Source organism: Camponotus vicinus, unplaced genomic scaffold, assembly GCF_025532165.1.
Source record: "Camponotus vicinus isolate PSW18456_S1 unplaced genomic scaffold, iyCamVici1.0 SCAF_12, whole genome shotgun sequence".
In the NCBI taxonomy this organism is placed as follows: domain Eukaryota; kingdom Metazoa; phylum Arthropoda; class Insecta; order Hymenoptera; family Formicidae; genus Camponotus; species Camponotus vicinus.
The window spans coordinates 14,716,891-14,741,094 of record NW_028141948.1 but is presented as its reverse complement, the minus strand read 5'-3'; the positions used below and the strand labels follow the sequence as shown (position 1 = coordinate 14,741,094).

General features: G+C 34.5%; 2 protein-coding genes across 24 annotated transcripts in view; both read right to left on the bottom strand.

Moving 5' to 3' along the window:
• LOC145962872 (longitudinals lacking protein, isoforms A/B/D/L) overlaps positions 1-24,204 on the bottom strand; it is a 244,731-nt gene that overhangs the window by 118,383 nt on the left and 102,144 nt on the right. Inside the window, exons 7-8 of one of the 23 annotated variants that reach the window (XM_083084295.1) lie at positions 11,264-11,530; positions 10,574-10,773 (exon numbers count right to left, since the gene is read on the bottom strand). The exons of 18 other annotated variants lie outside the window; for them this stretch is intronic. In XM_083084295.1, coding sequence (XP_082940421.1) covers positions 10,589-10,773; positions 11,264-11,530 — 452 coding nt within the window. In that variant the 3' untranslated portion in view covers positions 10,574-10,588. Of the gene's footprint in view, positions 1-4,910; positions 5,287-10,573; positions 10,774-11,263; positions 11,531-13,490; positions 13,835-18,426; positions 18,969-19,769; positions 20,155-24,204 lie in introns of those variants that run through there. 4 more of the 23 variants (XM_083084323.1, XM_083084312.1, XM_083084316.1 and 1 more) reach the window with 4 other exon arrangements.
• Positions 20,791-24,124, bottom strand: LOC145962878 (zinc finger X-chromosomal protein-like). The gene is made up of 2 exons (XM_083084342.1): positions 23,950-24,124; positions 20,791-23,760 (listed from the first exon to the last, which is right to left on the bottom strand). The coding sequence occupies exon 2, from the start codon at positions 23,660-23,662 to the stop codon at positions 23,387-23,389; it is 276 nt and encodes a 91-aa protein (XP_082940468.1). The 5' UTR covers positions 23,663-23,760; positions 23,950-24,124; the 3' UTR covers positions 20,791-23,386.

The following is a 24,204-nucleotide window of genomic DNA, read 5'->3' as shown; positions in this document are numbered from 1 at the left end:
TTATATATCGAAATAAAACCTGCAGATGATGAAATTCTTTTTTGCAATACAAATAATACCAGAGTTTTTATGCAACAAATATAATATATCCAAATCGCATTTAATAAAGGTAAAATTATCATCAAACATTTGTTTCATAAATCTCTATTTGATAAATCAAAATTATGTATGTGTATGTAAAATGTATAAATTTGTATCAAAAATCTGTACAAATATAATTTATTTTGGTATTATGAATATTGATTACTTAATTTTTGCTGAAAGTAAATTTCCATCAAAAAATAACATGATAAATAAGATTAAAAGTCGCTTTCGAAACCAATAAGACATTCGAAATTATCAAAAAGTGAAAGAATAGCAAGAGATAGAAGTTCTGTATAAAATAATCTTTGTATTTTTTAGTTTACATATTATGTACATATATTTATCTCTCAATATAGGAATATTCAGTTGCCATTGAAAATATCCCCATTTTAATACAAAAGATTATTTTATTGCAAAAAATGTTTTGTATTTTATAATTTTCAAATATCTTAATAAGTAACACAATTTTCTAACCCATATATACAATGAAACAAGAGTAATAACATGTACTAAATACGGGAAGATGAGACAGTATAATATATAGAAATAAAGGTCTATTATCATTTTTTATTAATATTCTTTCACATTTCACCTTAATATCATCTTCATTCGCTTCGTGTGAGAATCATTAACAACTAAATCGTTGACATTTATGAAAAATACATAACTTACTAAGTATAAAACTGTAATTTCGAAAAACAGATTATTTACGTAATAAATTTTTTTTCTGAACAAAACTCTGTTTTTAGACTACGATAGATTACGATAGATAACAATAAAAAAAATCATATATTAAATCGATAAAAAATTATGGATAAAAAACTAGCTCAGAATATCAATATTTTATCAAGATATATGGTAAAATAATGTTGCAAAAATGCAATTACAACATTTTTCATTGATATTTCTTATCATGGTATTACATTGGAGAGAGAAGCATGTAATTATGAATTATTATTATTATGAATTATTATTATATATTTATCAATTATTATATTTATTTATAAACTATTATATTTATGAATTATTATTATGAATTATTATTATATTTATGAATTATTATTATTATTATTCGATAACAACAATATTGTTTCGTACAATGATTTAAATCAAACATTAACTTTTTCATTGATATAATAAGGAGATAAAAAAAAGAGATAGTATTGTTGAAATCGAGAAAAACAGAAGCATTTTGTTATTTTAAAAATTGTCTGGTAACTTTTTTATCTCATTTTAAAATTAAAGAATTTTCTTGCATCATTATAGCAAATAATCATGATTGTCTTTGAAAGTTAAAATTCGCTAAAAATTCGCTTATGTCTCGTAATGCATTGCGTTAAATATTCGTAACGGGATGGCATGCTTGCTGTAGAACTGATGTAGAACTTGATATAGAACTGATTTGGATATGGAGTACATCTTCGCAGCCTTCCTCAAGGACATCCCACCAGCAACAGCTTCAATGGCTCTCGTCACCTGTTCCGAATTGCGTTCAGATCTTCGCTCCATCATATATCTCGTGTTTCGTAAACAGGTCTCGTAAGCAAATGATTCTGAAACACGAAAGAGGCACGAATAAAGCACACATACTTACATGGACTCAACACTTTCCCGAATTGGAGGTTTCCTTCTCGCGCGATATTCTTTGCGGAGAAAAATTGATAAAATCGTAAGATAAAAGAAAAGTAAATACACAGTGACATAATTAAACATATATTTAAATTATGTGAGACAAGACTTCGTTCATTTTTCAAATAAAAAGAGTGACACACATTCACTCATTTTTTGCATTTTATTAAAAAATACGCGTAAAAGTGTGAGGTATCCTAGAAAAATTATACAACGCTCTTCAAGGAATCTCATAAATCATAAATGCAAACGATGTGGATTCAATAAATTCTGGATTAAAGCAATAATCGGGAAATCAGTGAGGTAAACAGTCATTTTTTATTGAAGAACATCAAAATTGAAACATGTATCGCGAAACACTGTGAATAATTTCTTGCGGAAATTCGTCTCTTATACGCTCGCGTGGATCCTCTTCATGTGCGACTTTAGGTTCCACTTGCGATTACTCTTATAACTGCAATACGGACAGCACTCTGCCTTCTTCTGGCCGCGTGAGGCCTTGACGTGCTCCACAAGGTGATGCTTCCATCGATACGACTTGGCGCACTTGGAGCACTTGTACCTACCAATGACATTTTACTGAGTAAATTATATTTTTCGTTCAGCAGCTTCATGTCTGCCGTTTAGGTGAGTGTTCAGGTTCGACTTGTGCTTCGTTTTGTAAGGACACAGAGGGCAGTGAAATTTGGGCTCCACGCTGCACTCGTGCTTCAGATGCCTAGCCAGCCTGGAATAATAGCTGTATTTCTTGCCGCAGTTCTTACACGGGTAAGTAACCCTCTGGCAATTGAGGTAGCCTGCCGCGTGCGCATCTGAAAAACAGAAAAACACGGAAGCGACCGATTAGAAAGAACATGTTTGTGAACACGTGACTCTTCCTCGCGAATTCGTGCATAGCGTGCGGATAGAGCAGAGTGGATTCCTTGACCGTGTTTAGGATCTAGCTGGATCTGCTCGTTTAAATCTCGTCACTTAGGTTGCCTCCAAGGGAGGTGCACATCGCGTTAAACGAAAAGGCCACTCTCTTTCTGCACAAGTTCTCACACGCATACATCATTAATGATGCATTTCATGCTAAGTTACATCGCGAATATTGCACGGCCATCACACATTTGTCAATTACTATTATAATTAATTCATTTTCTAGAGATGGCTGCATGTACAGTATAAAAGAATTATATATATATATATATATATATATATATTCTTGCAGGACTTAAAATGTCACGTAAAAATCCTTGAATTCCCCCCCTCCCCCAGTATGAATAGTACAATAATATAACAATATAAAATAATATTTCCAAATATTTTTTATATATCGAAATAAAACCTGAAGATAATGAAATTCTTTTTTGCAATACAAATAATACCAGAGTTTTTATGCAACAAATATAATATATCCAAATCGCATTTAATAAAGGTAAAATTATCATCAAACATTTGTTTCATAAATCTCTATTTGATAAATCAAGATTATGTATGTGTATGTAAAATGTATAAATTTGTATCAAAAATCTGTACAAATATAATTTATTTTGATATTATGAATATTGATTACTTAATTTTTGCTGAAAGTAAATTTCCATCAAAAAATAACATGATAAATAAGATTAAAAGTCGCTTTCGAAACCAATAAGACATTCAAAATTATCGAAAAGTGAAAGAATAACAAGAGATAGAAGTTCTGTATAAAATAATCTTTGTATTTTTTAGTTTACATATTATGTACATATATTTATCTCTCAATATAGGAATATTCAGTTACCATTGAAAATATTCCCATTTTAATACAAAAGGTTATTTTATTGCAAAAAATGTTTTGTATTTTATAATTTTCAAATATCTTAATAAGTAACACAATTTTCTAACCCATATATACAATGAAACAAGAGTAATAACATGTACTAAATACTGGAAGATGAGACAGTATAATATATAGAAATAAAGGTCTATTAACATTTTTTATTAATATTCTTTCACATTTCACCTTAATATCATCTTCATTCGCTTCGTGTGAGAATCGTTAACAACTAAATCGTTGACATTTACGAAAAATACATAACTTACTAAGTATAAAACTGTAATTTCGAAAAAAAGATTATTTATGTAATAAATTTTTTTTCTGAACAAAACTTCTCTGTTTTTAGACTACGAGAGATAATAATAAAAAAAATTATATATTAAATCGAAAATTATATATTAAATCAAAAAAAATTATTGATAAAAAACAAGCTCAGAATATCAATATTTTATCAAGATATATGTAAAATAATGTTGCAAAAATGCAATTACAACATTTTTCATTGATATTTCTTATCATGGTATTACATTGGAGAGAGAAGTATGTAATTATGAATTATTATATTCGATAACAACAATATTGTTTCGTACAATGATTTAAATCAAACATTACAACTTTTTCATTGATATAATAAAGAGATAAAAAAAGAGATAGTATTGTTGAAATCGAGAAAAACAGAAGCATTTTGTTATCTTAAAAATTGTCTGATAACTTTTTATCTTATTTTAAAATTAAAGAATTTTCTTGCATCATTATGCAAACAATCATGATTGTCTTTGAAAGTTAAAATTCGCTAAAAATTCGCGTATGTCTCGTAATGCATCGCGTTAAATATTCGTAACGGGATGCCATGCTTGCTGTATCGATGTAGAACTGATTTGGATATGGAGTACATCTTCGCAGCCTTCCTCAAGGACATCCCACCAGCAACAGCTTCAATGGCTCTCGTCACCTGTTCCGAATTGCGTTTAGATCTTCGCTTCATCATATATCTCGTGTTTCGTAAACAGGTCTCGTAAGCAAATGATTCTGAAACACGAAAGAGGCAGGAATAAAGCACACATACATGGACTCAACACCTTCACGAATTGGAGGTATCCTTTTCGCGCGATATTCTTTGCGGAGAAAAATTGATAAAATCGTAAGATAAAAGAAAAGTAAATACACAGTGACATAATTAAACATATATTTAAATTATGTGAGACAAGACTTCGTTCATTTTTCAAATAAAAAGAGTGACACACATTCACTCATTTTTTGCATTTTATTAAAAGATACGCGTAAAAGTGTGAGGTATCCTAGAAAAATTATACAATGCTCTTCAAGGAATCTCATAAATCACAAATGCAAACGATGTGGATTCAATAAATTCTGGATTAAAGCAATAATCGGGAAATCAGTGAGGTAAACAGTCATTTTTTATTGAAGAACATCAAAATTGAAACATGTATCGCGAAACACTGTGAATAATTTCTTGCGGAAATTCGTCTCTTATACGCTCGCGTGGATCCTCTTCATGTGCGACTTTAGGTTCCACTTGCGATTGCTCTTATAACTGCAATACGGACAACACTCTGCCTTCTTCTGGCCGCATGAGGCCTTGACATGCTCCACAAGGTGATGCTTCCATCGATACGACTTGGCGCACTTGGAGCACTTGTACCTACCAATGTGATCCATGTGTTTGACTCTAAATTTGCGCTCGACGTAACTGCTAGACCTGTTGGCCGTGCTTGTGCCGAGTACTTGATAGTCCTCCCAAACGAGCGAACCTGAAACACAAGAGCCAGTTCGTCACGTACGCATCGACGACATCTAAGTTGTAAGAGCGACCGTTTGAACGTTTCGAGACGCAGAGATATCTGTTTACTTAAAACATCTACACCTACAGCATGCGATGAACATTGACATTTTCAGACATTTCATACCTAGGTTCAGAAACTGGGATTACTGCGCTCTGTCTCTGTTCATTCTTTATCGCTCCATGTGAGCCAACTCTTCATGTAAAAAAAAATACATCATCGTCAACAGTGAAATGAATTGGTGAAAGGATTATCGTAATCTGACGTGAAGAATTTGAATAGATAACTTAAAATTTACTAAATAAATTTTTCTTAATTTTCGTAATTTATAAGAATTAATGATAATTAAGAAAGCTGTAAAATAATAAAGCTCGAATTATGATGTGAAAATCTCATTAAGGTTTAGCCAATCTTTGACAATAATCATAGCAAGTAAAAATTAAGGAGGAATATTTCATACAAAGTAGTAAAATCGTAAAAAAATATTCGACAATAATTAAAAAAGATTAGAAGGAGATAAAATAAAGTGTTAGGAATAAAATATTGTATCGATGGAATTTTGATTCTGGAATTGAAACAATTCGTGATTTTTTTCGCACGCTAAAAGAGTTGCAAATAATTTTCAATCACGTGTAACGAAGACAAAAGGATGCAGTTCGAAGAATATTCTCGTGACTGCGAATATGTACATAGGTATTTATTTAGAAAGCAAACGAATGCGAAACATCGTTACACAAACACTTAATCGCAGGGCGATTTAGCCGGCGCGATGTGTGGGTCAATCGATCTACGGATCTATCGATTGGATAAAGTACATTAGCGGTGTGTCTCGTAGATAGAAGTGATGTGTACGTTATTTGTCTCTATTATTAATACTGTTATCTGCCGAATGTGTATCGTTCACATACATGATAAGAGAAATTTTGCGACAATAATAAATGTTTTCGTAACGAGCACCTTGATACGAGTTTCCTCTCTCTAGGATCATCAGAATTCTGATTTTGCTTCTGATTTTCCCGATATGCTTCTTCAAACTATTAAACTTGTAACATCTGTTTACGAGGCTTTCGTGTAAGATACACTTCGTTACATTCAGTCGGCTGAAGCATATTATGTCAAAGTATTATCTTCTTTCTATAAAATGTTAAAGTTAATCACAAATTTAGATTAGTGATTAATGGGACGATATGGCGCTTTTTTTTTGAATACCTGACAATAGTTGAACCTACACTCTACATAATATTATTCGTTCCCGTTTTATTATTGCGCGATGTAGAAAAACAATCCAAAAAACGAAAACGCAGATTTACCCGATGTGCGGTACAAAGTCCTAATATATCAATGTTTATGTTGGATGAAATCGTGTATACTGTAATAGAGGCCACGGATGCATGCTTATCCCTACCATAAGTATGCTCTATCGTAAAAGAAATTACTGGATGTCGCGGAATTACGCTTAATTGTCTCGGTACGTTAATAAATGTATGTAATTGTCGTCTCTAAAATCCGCTACGCCACATGGCTAAGTGTAATTGGAGCTAGCGTAATTTACAGTCAAATTGCACTCTATATATATGCATTTCTCGAGCAGTCTCTATAATGCACGATTATCGACGGTACAAGGACATATTACTAAACGCGTTAAAAAATGACTCCCCATCGACATCTTCTTAAGTTTACGCTCACTCTTAAATCTACTGGTTTGACCAAGATCAATATATAGTCTTCGATGATCGCCGTTCTTCAACATTTTTCGGCGGGTATATACTTTATAATTACGGGACTATATATTCACGTTTTTTAGATAATAATGTCACGTTTTTTAGATAATAATCAGACTTCCTCCCTCGCATTTTATACACACACACACACACACACACACACACACATACACGCACAAGCGTACACAGTGGTATCGAAGCTTTTCCAAATTTAAGAAAAATGATGATTTTCAAATATTACCAAGCGCACTAATAATGAACAAAAGTTTTTTTTTTTATAAAAATACGAACAAACAGAAAATCTGCAGCAACATTAAAAAACATTAATTGCAACAATTCTTATTTGTAAAAATCATAGAAATTTCTTATTTAAACCGGAAATTATATAAGTCTTACTTATATAGAAATCTTATCTTATCTTAGAAAGTTCTTTTGACGAAAATTTTGATTATCCTTGATGCGAGCGTATCTGAGTCTTTTCTAATTAAAGTAGAAACATAATTATGTATACATACATATATATATATATATATATATATATATATATATATATATATATATAATCTATTATGTTATTATATGGTAATTGCACATTTTAATGTTAAATAAAATTCCTATAAATATATCGCTCTGTTAAAAAAAAAAATATTCATGTTATATATTATCTCCAAACTGCAGCTGAAATCTTATAAAAGAAACAGCCTTTAGACTAGAATTTGTTCATTCAATTAGCTGTAATTACATCTACATGTTCTCATTTTCACTTTCTTTACAATTCACCTATTCTGCAAATGAAAGAAATATCTAGCCTCCATTTACGACTTAAAAAATAATATAAAGTAAAAATAATCTCTCTCACATACACAGATACAAATCCACGAATGTTGCAAGCGTAACTTAGATAAGCTAGAACAGTCGCAGCTCGCTCTCGCAAAGTCTTGAACTCCAACGACTACGACATCACACATAGTCTATAGTACGACACTTAGACCATACAGATCATTGATATGAATGTGTCATAATACTACTATACGACGTCTTACGTTTTCTTCGAGAGTCGACACTTCGCTAGTTTCAAAGCAATCGGACATAAACACTGTACATACTCGCTGCATTCGGTTAGTTTCGTATTCACGCGAGTCAGTATTGCTCTTCTCGTTAGAAAGCAACACGTCAGTAACTTGGACTTTTGATCAGATAAGAACATAGCGCGGAGAAATTACGGGAGGACATTCTCCGCATACGATATTATCCGACTAGCTAATGATTAATCCTCGAAAAGTCCGTAGCGTGAAGTATCTCCTGCGAGAAGACTATCGAGAGATCGATGAATCCACTAACGCCACGTCGATTCGTATCGCAGGAGGAACTCGCAGACGAGTTGCTTTCGCAGAGGCATCGCGATTACGGAAGAACTGAGGATGTCGGTGTCTACTTGATGTTGTGCACCGACAGTAAGTGCTTGAGGAAGCTCGCTTCGATCCTCGATCTGTAGGGACAGTACTGGCAGGAGAAGTGCGTCTCGAAGGTGACCATACCGCAGCCCATCTTAAGGTGTTTCCGCAGGTTCGACGCCCATGAGTACATCTGACCGCAGCGGGGACACACGTGCAGCCGTGGCCTCACGATCGGAAAGAGGGGCGCATCTGGAAAGAGACCGTCCGTTAGAGAACGCGATCACGAACGTCCGCCGAGAGGATCGGGTCTCGTCCCCGGTTGGGGGCGAGCATCCCGCGAGGGTCCACTCTCCCCTCCCCTCCCTTCCGACTCTCTCCCCCGTGTCGAAGGAGTCGGGCGATCACAAGGTAGCAAGCGTCGAAATGCAACCAAAGTAATCTCTATCAACATCGAAGCGCATGCCCTGAGCAAGTCGGGAATGGATCCTCCGCAAAGTCATCCCCGGGATAATCCATCTAGCGAGACGGCGCTTTTCGAGCATCGCGCGCGACAATTGTTCTCTCTCTCTCGGATTCGGAACGCTTCCAGAGAAGATATTTCCGGATCATCGAGAAGCGAACGATGAAGTTACGTCGTGGATAAGTTCGATCTTTCCAAGATTCGTAATCGCGTGCGACCAGTCGTCTCGAAAAGCGCTTCTTCGATCTCGAGGAAGAATATTAACACACGTGCGACTGTCTTCCTGTGCAACGTACTTACTTCGTCCGTTCTCGTGCTTCTCGATACTTCCAACACACCTGAAACAAAATAATCTACAAAAAAGGCAACGCGAGATTATTACGATGGAAAAGAAAATTAAAGAAATCATTAGAAGATCGGAGAGGGAAAATTATTGTAGGAAACATACGTTGCAAGAAATATACTTTATTTTAGATACGAGTTAACGAACGCACGAATTGATTGAAAATCGCGCGGGTGTTAATACAGGTCTATCTTGTGCTTGCAGTACAGGTGTCTCTTCAGATTGCCCTTGAAGTTCGACTTGTAATCGCAGATGGTGCAATGAAAGTTCGGCGGTTTACCGCACGCCATTTTTTGGTGTAGACGTAGACTCGACGGCCAGGCAAAGTGTCGTCCGCACCATTCGCACGTGTACTTGGTACCTGCAACAAAAATATTAGTCAGTGAAAAAATCCTTTCACAGTTATGCGAAACCGGAGGATTCCCCACGATGCGAACAAGGACGCCTTCCACAGGGTGTCTTTCTATTCACAGAAAGCTTTAAAAGTGCAGTTTTTAATTAATAACAGCATATGATAAAAATTGTCTCTCTGAAGCACTTTCACACAAAAAAGATTCTATTATTTTAACTGGCATTTTCTCATAAGTTTATGTGCATTTGCTTCTTATCCAAATCTAAATCTTTTATAATATGTATATAAGGGATTAGAGAGAGAAGCGGCAATTATGATACACAGATTAATTACATATAATTAGAGAGATGGCAGGAGTCATGTCATTAATTCATTACATTTAATGACATTTATATTTGCTTTTTTAATAATTCGGTTTGTAGCGAATGTTAGAAAATACGTGCTTATGATTTGTAACAAATATCAGCAATAAAGTGTCGTGTGCAAAGTGCTTAATAACATAAGAAGACAAAGATAAAATGAGGTGAAAACAAGTAAATTGAAGATATTAAATGACTGTCTGTGATCATTAAAGAAATCGAAGCTTCATATACGAGTCTGTAAAGAATAAAGATGATCCAAGTTGTATTAATAATTTATGCGATCAACACGCGACATTTTTGGGTGGGGAATAAGAGTAAAATCTTTTTATGTATGTGTAGAATGTGTCAGATCCGATAATTTATTTGGATACTTTTAAATTAACCGATATTTTAAATTAATTATAAATAAAATATATATAAATTTGTACTTTTTAAGGATAACTTAGAGATAAATAATAATCAAACTTATTGCGCATTCAAACTTATATCAAAATTTTTCTTTTAACAACATATGCAAGTGTTCTCAGAAAGATATTTTCAACACATCAGAAACATCCAGATATGCATATATTATATAAATACGAAGAAGCAAAGATTTCGTGGGAAACCTGAAATTAAAGAAAGTCTGAAGTTTTATTCACGAAAGAATAACGAAAGAAAGATGCTTGCTCTTGATGTGTCTTGTCATGTTTCCTTTTCGCTTGGATTTATAAGGGCAATATGGACATTGCTGACTCGGTGGTAAACCGCACTCGAAGCGTATATGATATTTCAGATTTTGCAACCAGGTGTAAACTTTTCCGCATTTGTAGCATCGGTAGTCTGAAAACATCATCATCAGATATCCATTAAAAATAAATGACGATCAAAATGATCTCGTAATCGATCGTAACGTATACGGATCACAAGAATATTATTATTACAAGGACACTAGTCACAAGGACATTAATCGAAACACAAAGAATGCTCGACGAATTGTTCAGAGAATTATTTAATCACTTTGATTTCAACTGACTCTGATTTACAATCAACAATAATTACGCTTACGAATAACGAGTAAATCTGCTTTATCAGCGCAACATCATCATCATTAAATATAAATAAATCATTCGATAAACATTAATTTACAAAGATCCTAAAATGCGAATATGGAATATATTTCCATCAAATATACATATATATATGTGGGATCAATAACTAGTGCATATAGATCGCTGCCGATGACTAGAGATTCAATGTAACAACGATAGAGATAGAAAAAATATATATATTTAGCTGAAGTGGATCCTGATAATGTGTTTCTGCAAACTACTTCTGTATTTGGTGCGATGTGGACAATAGGGGCAGCATTCTTTCGGTTCCTTGCCACACTCGATCTTCAAATGATTCTTCATGTTCCTCAGCCAGCGGTATTCCTTGCCGCACTTCGGGCACTTGAAGGAGCCTGGTTTCTTGTCGAGGTAATTGCCAGGTCTTTGGGAAACCTTTGGATTCGCATAATTAGAACCGCACGCCACTTTGTGCTGATTGGCTCGTTCACGATGATACTGACGGTAACTTGGCCATACTGCCATCATTCCTGCAAGAAAATAAAACACGCCGGTTAGTAAACGGCCATGGAGATTTCAAACCGAACAAGTTTTAGCGACAGATGACTTTAAATCGCGAGAATGAGAACGCAAAATAATGTAAAAGACGCAGCATAATATTTTTCTCTCTTAAAATTAATATTTATCGCTATAATTACTCTTTCAGCAAGTTTATGCCATACTTGTTCAAGGGAATCACGTCTTCAAAATAATAATTAGCGTAAAAAAGAATGAGCAATATCGATAAACAAATTTTTATATTTAATATTAACTTTAATTAATGCTAATTAATTATCTCCGCATTTCGTGAATAAGCTTCCTTCCTTTTCCAAGCAATTACAGACTACTATTAATTTTTAATAGGTAAAATATATATCTATAAATATTTTTATATTATATACACACGTTTTTGTTACATACAATGATTGGGCTCGTGCAGGATTATTCACATAAGTACAGTAAAAAATGTTCTAGCTTATTTATTGTGTAAAATTTGGCAAGTACTTACAGATTCATCAACAGTAGTATTAAATTATAGAGGAAAAAATGATAAAACAGACAAATTTCGCATTGATGTTAAAGCTAATTTATTTGAAAACAGGATGAATCGAAGAGATAAGAGTCTAGAAAAAAATTGTTCAACTCTCAAATCATACTATGTAAAAACATATTATCTATCTCAACTACGCTTACAATTAATATAAATAGTCTAATACTATATGGGGAATGTCACTGCACGAAGAAATTAATAATAACCATTGACATCTGAATAGATAGACGGAAAGATCTGGATAGCCTTTTGAGAGGGGTAACTGATAAATGTGATAAGGAGGAAGTACATGAACTTCGGTTAATTCCGTCAACTATATTTGACACAATTCGACATTACATAACGATTCCATTGACATTACCGATTCAAACCAAATCTTCACAGAAATGTTTAAAAGTGTTTATTTAGAGAAAATCTCTAACGCCGCTTAAATAATTTTATATATATCTTAAATAAAAGTAAGAAAATATTTTCGCAAAGTTGTTTCGCAAAACTAATGTATAAAAATGTGCAAAAAAAGTATATTAAAAATTATATTATTATTATTACTTTATTTATATAATTATTTATTTTATAATTTTTATAATAATAAAGTTAAAGTTATATATAAAGTAATATATAAATAAATATAAAAATAATATGAAAAAAAAATATATATATATATATATATTCTTTTTTCATATTATTAATATATAATATATATATATATATATATATATATATATATATATATATTAAAAATAATATTAAGTAATATATAAATTTAAAAATAATATAATAAATATAAAATAATGGGCGTTTTTCAGCAAGCGACACAGAGGACACAGTGTAACAGAGTGAATCATTTCATCCTTGTTTACATTCGGCAATCAAAAGAAATAAAGTAATATACACATTAGTCACAACACAAACTTCGTACAATACATGTGAGCTAAACTTTGATGTCAATGATTGGAGTCAAATCATTCACCAATCATTATCAGAAATAACCGAATTAAAAACTGAAGTTTATAGAGTCCTTCCTTACCGCGAATATCAAAGTCCTCCTCGTCTTAATCGATAGCTCCGTCTATCAATTCAGATGTCAATGATAATAACTAATGAACAGCTTCGTTAAAAGGACAATTTGTTCGCGATTATTTTGCTTTAATATTAACTTATCATGCGGCTAACATACAAGACTTTGATAAATCTGAAGTCAAATTTTAAAAACTCGAAAAATCCGCAAAAAAGTATACTATCGCAGAAGACGCAATATTCTATGTAGCTTCTCGATGGTAACTGGATGATGGCTCTCTCCTTCTTCCACGTCAATGCGCATATAAAGTTGCCGAATAAAAAATAAAAATCGAAAGACTTAAATCGGAAGACCGCGTAGAAGAAAGACAAAGAGCGCACGTGCACTACGACGAGCACTAAATGGTGCTAGAGAAAACGTTCCTTCCGGGATGATTAGTGCGAATATGCTGGTACAAATTGCCACGTTGCTTGGTCCTGTGAGCGCAGTACGGGCACTTGAACTTGGGCTCCTTGCCGCACTCGTGTCGCGTGTGTCTCAGCAAAGTGGCGCGATGCTGGTAACCCTTGCCGCATGTCTCGCAACGATACGGGAAAAGTGTAGGACTGTCGCTCTGGTCGGTCGTCCACAACGTGGTCAGGTTCTTGATCAACATTGGCATTGTCGGGAAGATGCAGTTCCGCGGATACAGGTTCTTGGGCAGAATCGTGCGCGGTACCGATCGGCCTGGAAGCGAGAGGAAGAAGAAAACGGGGGACGTTAGTTGCGAAAAAAAGATGCAATGATTGCGTTCGTGAAAATACAAGTAATACAAGTAGGTCAGAAAATGAAATAGCTTTTCGCTTTTGCGCTTTTCGTATTGAGATACGAATCGTACGATCGCGTACGACTAAACATGAAACGAGTGATAGGTTCGTCGTAATTTTTATACATACGATAGAATATTATTCCCCGGAAATCCGCAAAATTATCTATACTACGATTTCCTAAGTTTTGAATATTAAGATACTTGAATCTGCAAAAAGTCCTCGAGTTTTCGATTCCCTGAAAGATCAAGTCCTTAAATCATCTAATTGTCTCGCTTTAAATTTCATCGAGATTTTTTAATCTAAACTAATTAAAACTCGGATATTCGAAATAAAAATTATACAAAAAAATTTTAGAAAAAAAATTTTATATATTAATATTTCCTAAAATACATTAAAACAATTTATTATTTTCAATAAAATTAATAACATTTCAATATTTGAAACAAATAATTATTTCAAATTGCATAACAATTATATAGTTATGTTTTATTTTATATTATATTATGTATAATTTTATAATTACACAGTTCGTCGAAGTTTTATCGATTTTCGTTTTAATAGCATGCGATTAATTATTTATAAATAAAATCGAAATAAATTCAAAAATTGGCAGAGAGATCGAACGAATGGCAGATTATTTAAAACATTTATTTATACTAATTATTATCATTATTTTTCATCATTTTTCAATAAAATAATAAATTTAATATAAAAATAAATCTATTTTATATGTTTATACAGCATAAAAATACAAGAATATAAACACATTATATCGTCCATCTTTATTCTTTTTCAATTTTGTTCACTATTAGATCTCGTATTAGAGATTTCCAACACCGTCAATTTTTGTGCCAGGTATCCTCAATTATTGTTTACCATATAAATCATCGTCATGACAATATGAAGACTGTCTGGTTTGAATTCATAAAATATATAACGTAAAAAATGTATTATTCAAAAAATTATTATATATTTAGGATATCATTGTATGTCGGATGATAAAGCACAGCTAGTCGACTCACAACAAGTTGCTGATCCGTAACGTAGCAGACGTTGGAAGAAAATTTGAAGAACCTGAAATCGAACAGATATTAATCAAAATAATCATTTTTTAAAGGTAATAAATCACTGGAAGGCTTATATTATTCGATTACAATTGAGGATATATATATATAAGTTGACGATAATAAAATAACCTTAATCTAAAAATGATTTCAATTCGATTAAGTGAGAAAATATCGTATTTTATTTATTTTTTTTTTTTTTGAACGAAATAAAACATAAGATATAGTATAAAGTATGTGTAAAATCAATTTGGTTGTTCTACGATAAAACTGATTGACGATCTTTATTATTCAACGGATATCTTCGAATTCGCGATGACTAGATATCGGTACTATCATGTTAGGGCATTCATGTTAACATTTGATAATCGTCTTTCCTTTACTATAAACAGTGTCAAGATTTCTTTGTTACAAAACACATTATTTGAAAACCATATAAAAAGTATTTCATACAAATATAATCAAATAGTTCAAACAGAAAGTTTTATTTTGTCGCGATCCATAAAAACAGATGAATGATATAAATAGTCATAACAAAGAGGACGAAAAATAATGCAACGTAATGTACGAGAGCTGTTTCGAAATTGCATCAATCGGCGAAACTGAATGGCCGAGTGAGAATCGACGAACCAGCGCCAGCGTGGGAAGTTCAAAACACTGGTACCGATTTATCATAGTGGCTTTCCTTGTCTCAACAAATCCTCAGTTAAGATCGATGACGTAGACCATCCGACCCTGATGACACTGACGAATGTGTCTGTAGACGTGGCCGCGTTGTTTCATCTTGGCGGAGCAATATGGGCACTGGATCCTCGGTTCTTTGCCGCACTCGTGTCGCGTGTGTCTCAGCAAAGTGGCGCGATGCTGGTAACCCTTGCCGCACGTCTCGCAACGATACGGGAAAAGTGTAGGACTGTCGCTCTGGTCGGTCGTCCATAACGTGGTCGTGTTCTTGATCAACATTGGCATTGTCGGGAAGATGCAGTTCCGCGGATACAGGTTCTTGGGTAGAATCGTGCGCGATACCGATCGGCCTGGAAGCGAGAGGAAGAAGAAAACGGGGGACGTTAGTTGCGAAAAAAAGATGCGATGATTGCGTTCGTGAAAATACAAGTAATACAAGTAGGTCAGAAAATGAAATAGCTTTTCGCTTTTGCGCTTTTCGTATTGAGATACGAATCGTACGATCGCGTACGATTAAACATGAAACGAGTGATAGGTTCGTCGTAATTTTTATACATACGATAGAATATTATTCCCCGGAAATCCGCAAAATTATCTATACTACGATTTTCTAAGTTTTGAATATTCAGATACTCGAATCTGCAAAAAGTCCTCGAGTTTTCGATTCCTTGAAAGATCAAGTCCTTAAATCATCTAATTGTCTCGCTTTAAATTTCGTCGAGATTTTTTAATCTAAATTGCTAATTAAAACTCGGATATTCGAAATAAAAATTATACAAAAAAATTTTAGAGAAAAAATTTTATATATTAATATTTCCTAAAATACATTAAAACAATTTATTATTTTCAATAAAATTAATAACGTTTCAATATTTGAAACAAATAATTATTTCAACTTGCATAACAATTATATAGTTATGTTTTATTTTATATTATATTATGTATAATTTTATAATTACACAGTTCGTCGAAGTTTTATCGATTTTGGTTTTAATAGCATGCGATTAATTATTTATAAATAAAATCGAAATAAATTTAAAAATCAGCAGAGAGATCGAACGAATGGGAGATTATATAAAATATTTATTTATACTAATTATTATCATTATTTTTCATCGTTTTTCAATAAAATAATAAATTTAATATAAAAATAAATCTATTTTATATGTTTATACAGCATAAAAATGCAAGAATATAAACACATTATATCGTCCATCTTTATTCTCTTTCAATTTTGTTCACTATTAGATCTCGTATTAGAGATTTCCAACACCGTCAATTTTTGTGCCATTCTCTAATTATTCTCAATTATTATTTACCATATAAATCATCGTCATGACAATATGAACACTGTCTGGTTTGAATTCATAAAATATGTAACGTAAAAAATGTATTATTCAAAAAATTATTATATATTTAGGATATCATTGTATGTCGGATGATAAAGTACAGCTAGTCGACTACACAACAAGTTGCTGATCCGTAACGTAGCAAACGTTGGAAGAAAGTTTGAAGAACCTGAAATCGGACAGATATTAATCAAAATAATCATTTTTTGGAGGTAATAAATCACTGGAAGGCTTATATTATTCGATTACAATTGACGATATATATAAGTTGACGATAATGAAATAATCTTAATCTAAAAATGATTTCAATTCGATTAAGTGAGAAAATATCGTATTTTATTTATTTATTTTTTTTTTAGCGAAATAAAACATAAGATATAGTATAAAGTATGTGTAAAATCAATTTGGTTGTTCTACGATAAAACTGATTGACGATCTTTATTATTCAACGGTTCTCTCTTCATATTGCGATGAATCTCACTTCGAATTCGCGATGACTAGATATCGGTACCATCATGTTAGGGCATTCATGTTAGCATTTGATAATCGTCTTTCCTCTACTATAAACAGTGTCAAGATTTTTTTTTACAAAACGTATTATTCGAAAACCATACAAAAAGTATTTCGTACAAGTATAATCAAATAGTTCAAACAGAAAGTTTTATTTTGTCGAGATCCATAAAAACAGATGAATGATATAAATAGCCATAACAAAAGGGGACGAAAAATAATGCAACGTAATGTATGAGAGCTGTTTCGAAATTGCATCGATCGGCGAAACTGAATGGCCGAGTGAGAATCGACGAACCAGCGCCAGCGTGGGAGGTTCAAAACACTGGTACCGACTTATCATAGTGGCTTTCCTTGTCTCAACATATCCTCAGTTAAGATCGATGACGTAGACCATCCGACCCTGATGACACTGACGAATGTGTCTGTAGACGTGGCCGCGTTGTTTCATCTTGGCGGAGCAATATGGGCACTGGATTCTCGGTTCTTTGCCGCACTCGAACTTTATATGCCTCTTCAGGTGCCACGCGTGTATATAACTTTTCGAGCATTGCGAACAAATGTGTCTCCTCGACGTCGACTCGAGCGGCTTATCATGTTCGTAGTTAAAATTCTGCAATTCCTTTAGCTTTACCAAGTGCATGCTCTCCGGATTCACCTTCAGCTCGATTGTCTTGGTGTCTAAAAAAAAGAAATCAACGGAACGCAAAATTAGTTGAGTGAACAAAATACGCACGTACCGAGCAGGAAGAAGAAAAAAAATGGGAAAGGCTTGCGAATGTTACCGCGAGTTATTCCCATCACCTGACAAATTATGGAGAACCGCGTTCGATAGGCTCAAATAATCTATCAATATAGATATTTAAAATACATGGACATAAAATGGTGATCGTGAAGATCAATGTTGGTATCATGAAAAAAATGTTTTATTTTATCAATACAATTAACAAAATGATATAATATCTTTGTTATAAATTATATCAAATGTAACTTTGTTACATCATCGTTGTCCCATCGATATCGTTCGATGAGGTTGACAAGCAAGAGCAAGAAAAACAGTGAAACAAAACTGTCGATGTGCGTGTCACGAGAAAAGAACATGAAGAACGAGTCTATCGGACGAGAAGCCATCAAGGCGAGTCGATGATGTAGACGCGCTGGCCGGAATGCTTCCTGCGTATATGCTGGCTCACATGACCCCGCTGCTTGCTGCGAGTGCCGCAATAAGGACACTTGAATCTCGGGGTCTGACCGCATTCGTAGCGCAGGTGCCGTTTCAGACTCTTCATTACGGTGTAACCGTTACCGCACTTTGGACACACGTGATTACGTCGACCGCTTCCACGTCGGCCGCGTCCTCGTCGTTGTATCCCTCTAACGCTCTGATTCATGTCGGGCTTCGTCGAGTCGTACAGACCGACCCCATAATTTCCATACAGAAACACTGAAAGCAAAACAACAAAACGATTAGAAGAAAGAACGCAACTGTTGATCGCGAATAATTGTTTAAGAACCGACAGACTGTAGAAAGTATGATCTCTGCAGTAATCGAGTGTGCAATGTTCGTTACGCAAAGCAAATGGTCGATGAAAAAAAAGCCATGTTATTTATAATACATTTTAACTAATCGAATTGATCCGCATGATTAAGCCGTAAGCTAATGTTGTATTAAAAGGTCCTGAAACAAGGTACATATCTGAAATGTTTCAAAACCGACATTTCGTGTAACATAATTATTGCGAGTAATAATTTAATTTTTTATATATTATTTAATGTTTTCATTTTAATATATATTTTTCTCACATGATTTAAAAATTTATTCGATCTTTGGCATTAAAGATATTTTTTTGACACATCGCTTATATCCTATTATTAAAATATATACCGATCGTTTTGATTTGTACAAGCAAATAATAATATATCGTGCATGAATACAATTTACATATCACATCACAATAACTGTTAATCCACTTCAAATGTGTCATCGGCATGTAAATCATTAAATCTTATAATACCGTGCGACACATTCGATAAAAGTGTAAAATTCACACAGCGACAAACGTCCAAAGAGACACGAAGAAACTTGAAATTCTGATGAAGAATTTCTATATTGTTGCGCATGTATTCCTACATAAATGAGAATCAAAAACATCAGAGCTAACCGTTGCGGAATGTGGAGTTCTTAAAGCACGAATACATGTTAGTGACAAGACATAAGAGCGTAATCAGAATTCTCAAGACAAGATACATCGCGCAGATAATATTTATTGCTGTCAGAATAATCGTAATAATACATAATAACACTGCTTGTTGTCAAAATAGTCGTAGCGTTCGTTAGGATTTTAAATTGACGACCCAGACTCTCTCGGCGGGATGTTTCTTCCTAATATGACAATAGATCTGCGACGTTTGCTTGCTACGTAGCTCGCAGTAAGGACACTTGAATCTGGGCTCATGACCGCACTCGTATCTGAAGTGGCGGTTGCGATTACTCTTCAAGGTAAAACCGTGCAGGCACTTGGGACAATAGTAAAGAGTCTTCTGTGCTCCGCAGGGTGCAGGGGAATGCTCGACGGTCACCTCAACGCTGGAACCTACGGAGCTCATGAAGGAGTCCATCATGAGAAGATCTGAAAAGTAAAAATCGATTTGTGAGACTTGATTCCAGATCGTCTTATTTCTGGTAACTTCTTCGGGCGCATGGACAAGTTTATCGTTTATCTACAGATTTATCAGCAAGCAACTGACATTTTTTTTACTTCGAAAAAGTGAGAAAAAAAGAGAGAGAGAAATATACATAGAGAGAGAAAGATAGCCGATCCGCGATCGACAAGAGAATTTTCCCGACAACACTTGTCATTGGCCCTGGAAAACATTGGCTCGTTAAATGTCAATCAAGGTGCAAGGATCATGGATGTAAAGCATACAGAGAATGCGACTAGAGAATTACTGGCTATGGATTATTGTTCGTGATATTAGTCTCGTGGCACGCAGATGGAATAATCGGGAGTAGTCGGTAAGGAAACTTGTTCGCGAAATGACAAGCACGTTTCTCACACTCTTCGATGCGCACGAAAAACAAGAAAAGACATCCATCGTTAGTTTCGACCGTAAACAAACATCGTACGTAGATCATCTACCGTGCAGCTATAATAGGTTCATCCTGGATGTTTCGGCTCAAGTTCAACGGGAGACTCAATCTGAGGAAACAATCGAAGGCTGGAAATATCAAGGGAAAAATATTGAGGCATATTCGGCAGATTACATAGGGTGTCCAAACATCAATTTATTTTTATCTTATATTTTCACAGCGATGATATACGATCATAAAACATATCGCGGAAAATCGCTATCGATAAACCGACAGTGAAAACATGTTGCGTTCCGAATCGGCCAGGAATTCGTGGGGTATTCCAACGTTCGCCATGTCGTTCAACCAAACTCGTCACGTGTAATGTCGCATAAGCTCTTGAATTTTACGTCGTCAAAATACCCCGAACAGATAAAATTCCTCGCTCGCAAATTCTAAAATCTCATACGCAAAGAAAACTTAACGGAATGTAAGAACGATCACTTCTACGTGCGACAACGGATTCGTGTCTAACACGTTGCGAATATATTTACCGAATATATAATACTTATATAGCTACATGATCAGTAATTATATCACAGCAACAAAAACAGTCGGCCACTAACGTATTTCGTGTCTCTAAGAGACCTTTCCGCGTTGACTAGATAATAAATGCAAATGAAAAGGCAGGCACGTGATAATCGAATCTGAATCAGTGTTGCTAACTATCAATTTTAAATTCCGCTACATTTTTCATAACAAAATTTTAGAAATAAATTAAATATATATAATATAAGCAAAATATAATAATAAATAGATATAAATAATATAACAGATAGAAACATAATAAATATAAATAAAATAACAGCAAATAAATATAAATGAAAAGCAAACTTAACTCGAAAACTTAACGGGATGTAAGAATATAATAAATATAAATAAAATAACAACAAATAAATATAAATGAAAAGAAAACTTAACTCGAAAATTTGACGGAATGTAAGAACGATCACTTCTACGTGCGACAACGGATTCGTGTCTAACACGTTGTGAATATATTTACCGAATATATAATACTTATATAACTACATGATCAATAATTATATCACAGCAAAACAGTATTATATCACAACATTATATCACAACAAAAAGTCGACCATTAACGTATTTCTCTAACATTACGCGTCTACAACATAAAATTTTCTATAAAAATAAATGATTGATTGACTATTCCATTATTTTTTACGCGAGCTTTCTCGTATCCTACATGCATAAATTTTTAAAGTTTTTGGACTAGTTGACCAATCGTGTATAATTAATTAAATTCAATAAAAAAATCAAGTTATTTAAAAAAAGAAATTACTTATTATTAACCCTATTATTAACCCTATTTTAATTTTTTAATGATCCAAAAAATCCCTTATCCGATTATAAAACCTGATTTTTGCACTCCAATTGATATGCAATTAAGCTAAATTCAGCGGAAAACAAGCTAAGCTAGCAACACTGATCTGAACGTGTGACAAACATGTCTCAATAATACATGAAGAACAATATCTCGACTCTATTTTCACGATGTTGACGAGTGAATACACTCTACGTTATTGATTGCTATGATTTGCTCGGTATCCCGAATGTGCATTACGATGCACTTTCGCCTAAAAACTGAATCGTGGAGAAGGGCAACACGTGATTCTATATTAATTAACAAACAAAGAAATGACTACGTTCGTTCCGACCGCTTAAAAACCCTGTTCTCTCTTTCAGACTTTCTGCCGTTAGTAACAATTCAGTCTTCATGACAAGTACCTCGTGATCGCCTCGACGCGTCACGTTGTCTATAACAATTCCGATTTATCGATTGTAAAATCAACAACAATTCTTCGCTAATAATAATACATACACCGGTCGCTCGCTTCGACCGGTGTCTTACATTGAGCCTGATCGATCTCGATACATTTATACGCACGCAAATGTTTTCTCGTGTCCCATCGTCAACCTCACAACCTGAACCTCATTAAAGATATACAGCTATATTTTAAAAAACATACGGCTCTTTTAAAGCTCCTAATAATCGAAAGATTGCTTATTGAACAGCGCCGGAATTCCGAATGTGCTCGCATTAAACGCTTACTCTATTTTTCTTTTCGCGTACGTCAACAATTTCGCATTATCGAATCCGCGCCAAGTATACCCGATATAGTATACTCCATCGATCATATCGATAATCTTAATTTCACATCAATCACATCGGGAAGATCCGCGCGCCGACTCATTAACTGCTAAGCATGGAGATATTTTTTTTGGTAACGTGTAAAGACGGAGAGAATATCTGACGATAATACGAATCCCACTATACCAGCCGCTACAAATCTATGATTCGTCGTTCCTTCTAGCAGCAGACCCCGGACGTAAATATAAATTTTGCACGGTGCGCAAAACATCGTCCGACAGACGACGTAGGAACCGCACCGTGCTCGTAAAACTCTTAAGTTAGGGACGTTCACGAGCTGCTGCTCCTCGCGCAGAGTTGCGATTCGCACGATATAATCGCGAGATGTAAGAATCTTTCTCGATGACGTCACATCGTATCCCGAATTAAATACAATTCCTGAATAACGATCACATGATCAACAACTCGCGCGCGAGAAGCAATTATTACACAAAATCTATCTATTTGAAAATTTGAAAATCCTGTCGACGACATACGCTCGTGCGTTTCCTCGAGCGATTCCGCCCTCGAGATGTTGTCTCATTGTCATCGTCTCACGAGGTCGCAGCAACACTCCTCTTTACTTATCCTCATACTTGAGATGCACCACGTAAACCGTCTGACCGGGATGCCTGGTCCTAATGTGGGACATTACATTGGACGTCTGCTTGCTGCGGAATTCGCAGTAGGGACACTGGAAGCGGGGTGGCTGGTTGCACTCGTACTTATAATGCCTGGTCATGTTGCCCTTGACGGTGAAGGAACGGCCGCATCTGGGACAGCTATAGGGCTTGTTGTCGGCGTTTTTCGGATAGTAAATGTTCCTCATGCGATTGTGAGAATAATAATTCGTCATCGATACGGAGTCCTGACCAAGGTCTTTCTTATCATTCTCGGTCTTGCAAGACTGCAACGCCAAGTTCAGATCCAGCAGTGGGATCGTCGCGTAGAAACCTGGAATTTCAAGATCGCCCGATTAAATCGGACGAAACTCCTCGCCGCGGGGCGAGAAATAACGGAGAGGATTTGAGGGAGCAAATCCGAAAGTCGTAAGGAGCTTTCGGACTCCCTTCAATGGAACAATTGGAAGGTTTACCAGATTGATATTCATGCTTTGCTGCATTGCGTTAATAGCAAGGATACCTTTGAGAACTGTAGGAGCATCTTCCTGACGAACCTGTTATTCAGCAACGCCCGTTGCACGGACTACGGTGACAGTAGAAGCGCTCTGTGTGACTTTACGCTATTTGAAATCTAAATTGCTAAATCGTGTGAAATTTTACTCCTTGTGGGAATCTATAATAACTAGAGATCTATTTGTAAAATTGTAACGCGCCAGTTGTGCAGTCTTCAAGTGATGAGAGATCCATCCTGCCCGCGTCTGGTCGTATACGTGTA

Excerpts from the sequence above, each read along its gene's own strand:
- LOC145962878 (XM_083084342.1), bottom strand. The coding sequence starts at position 23,662 with ATGACGAATTATTATTCTCACAATCGCATGAGGAACATTTACTATCCG.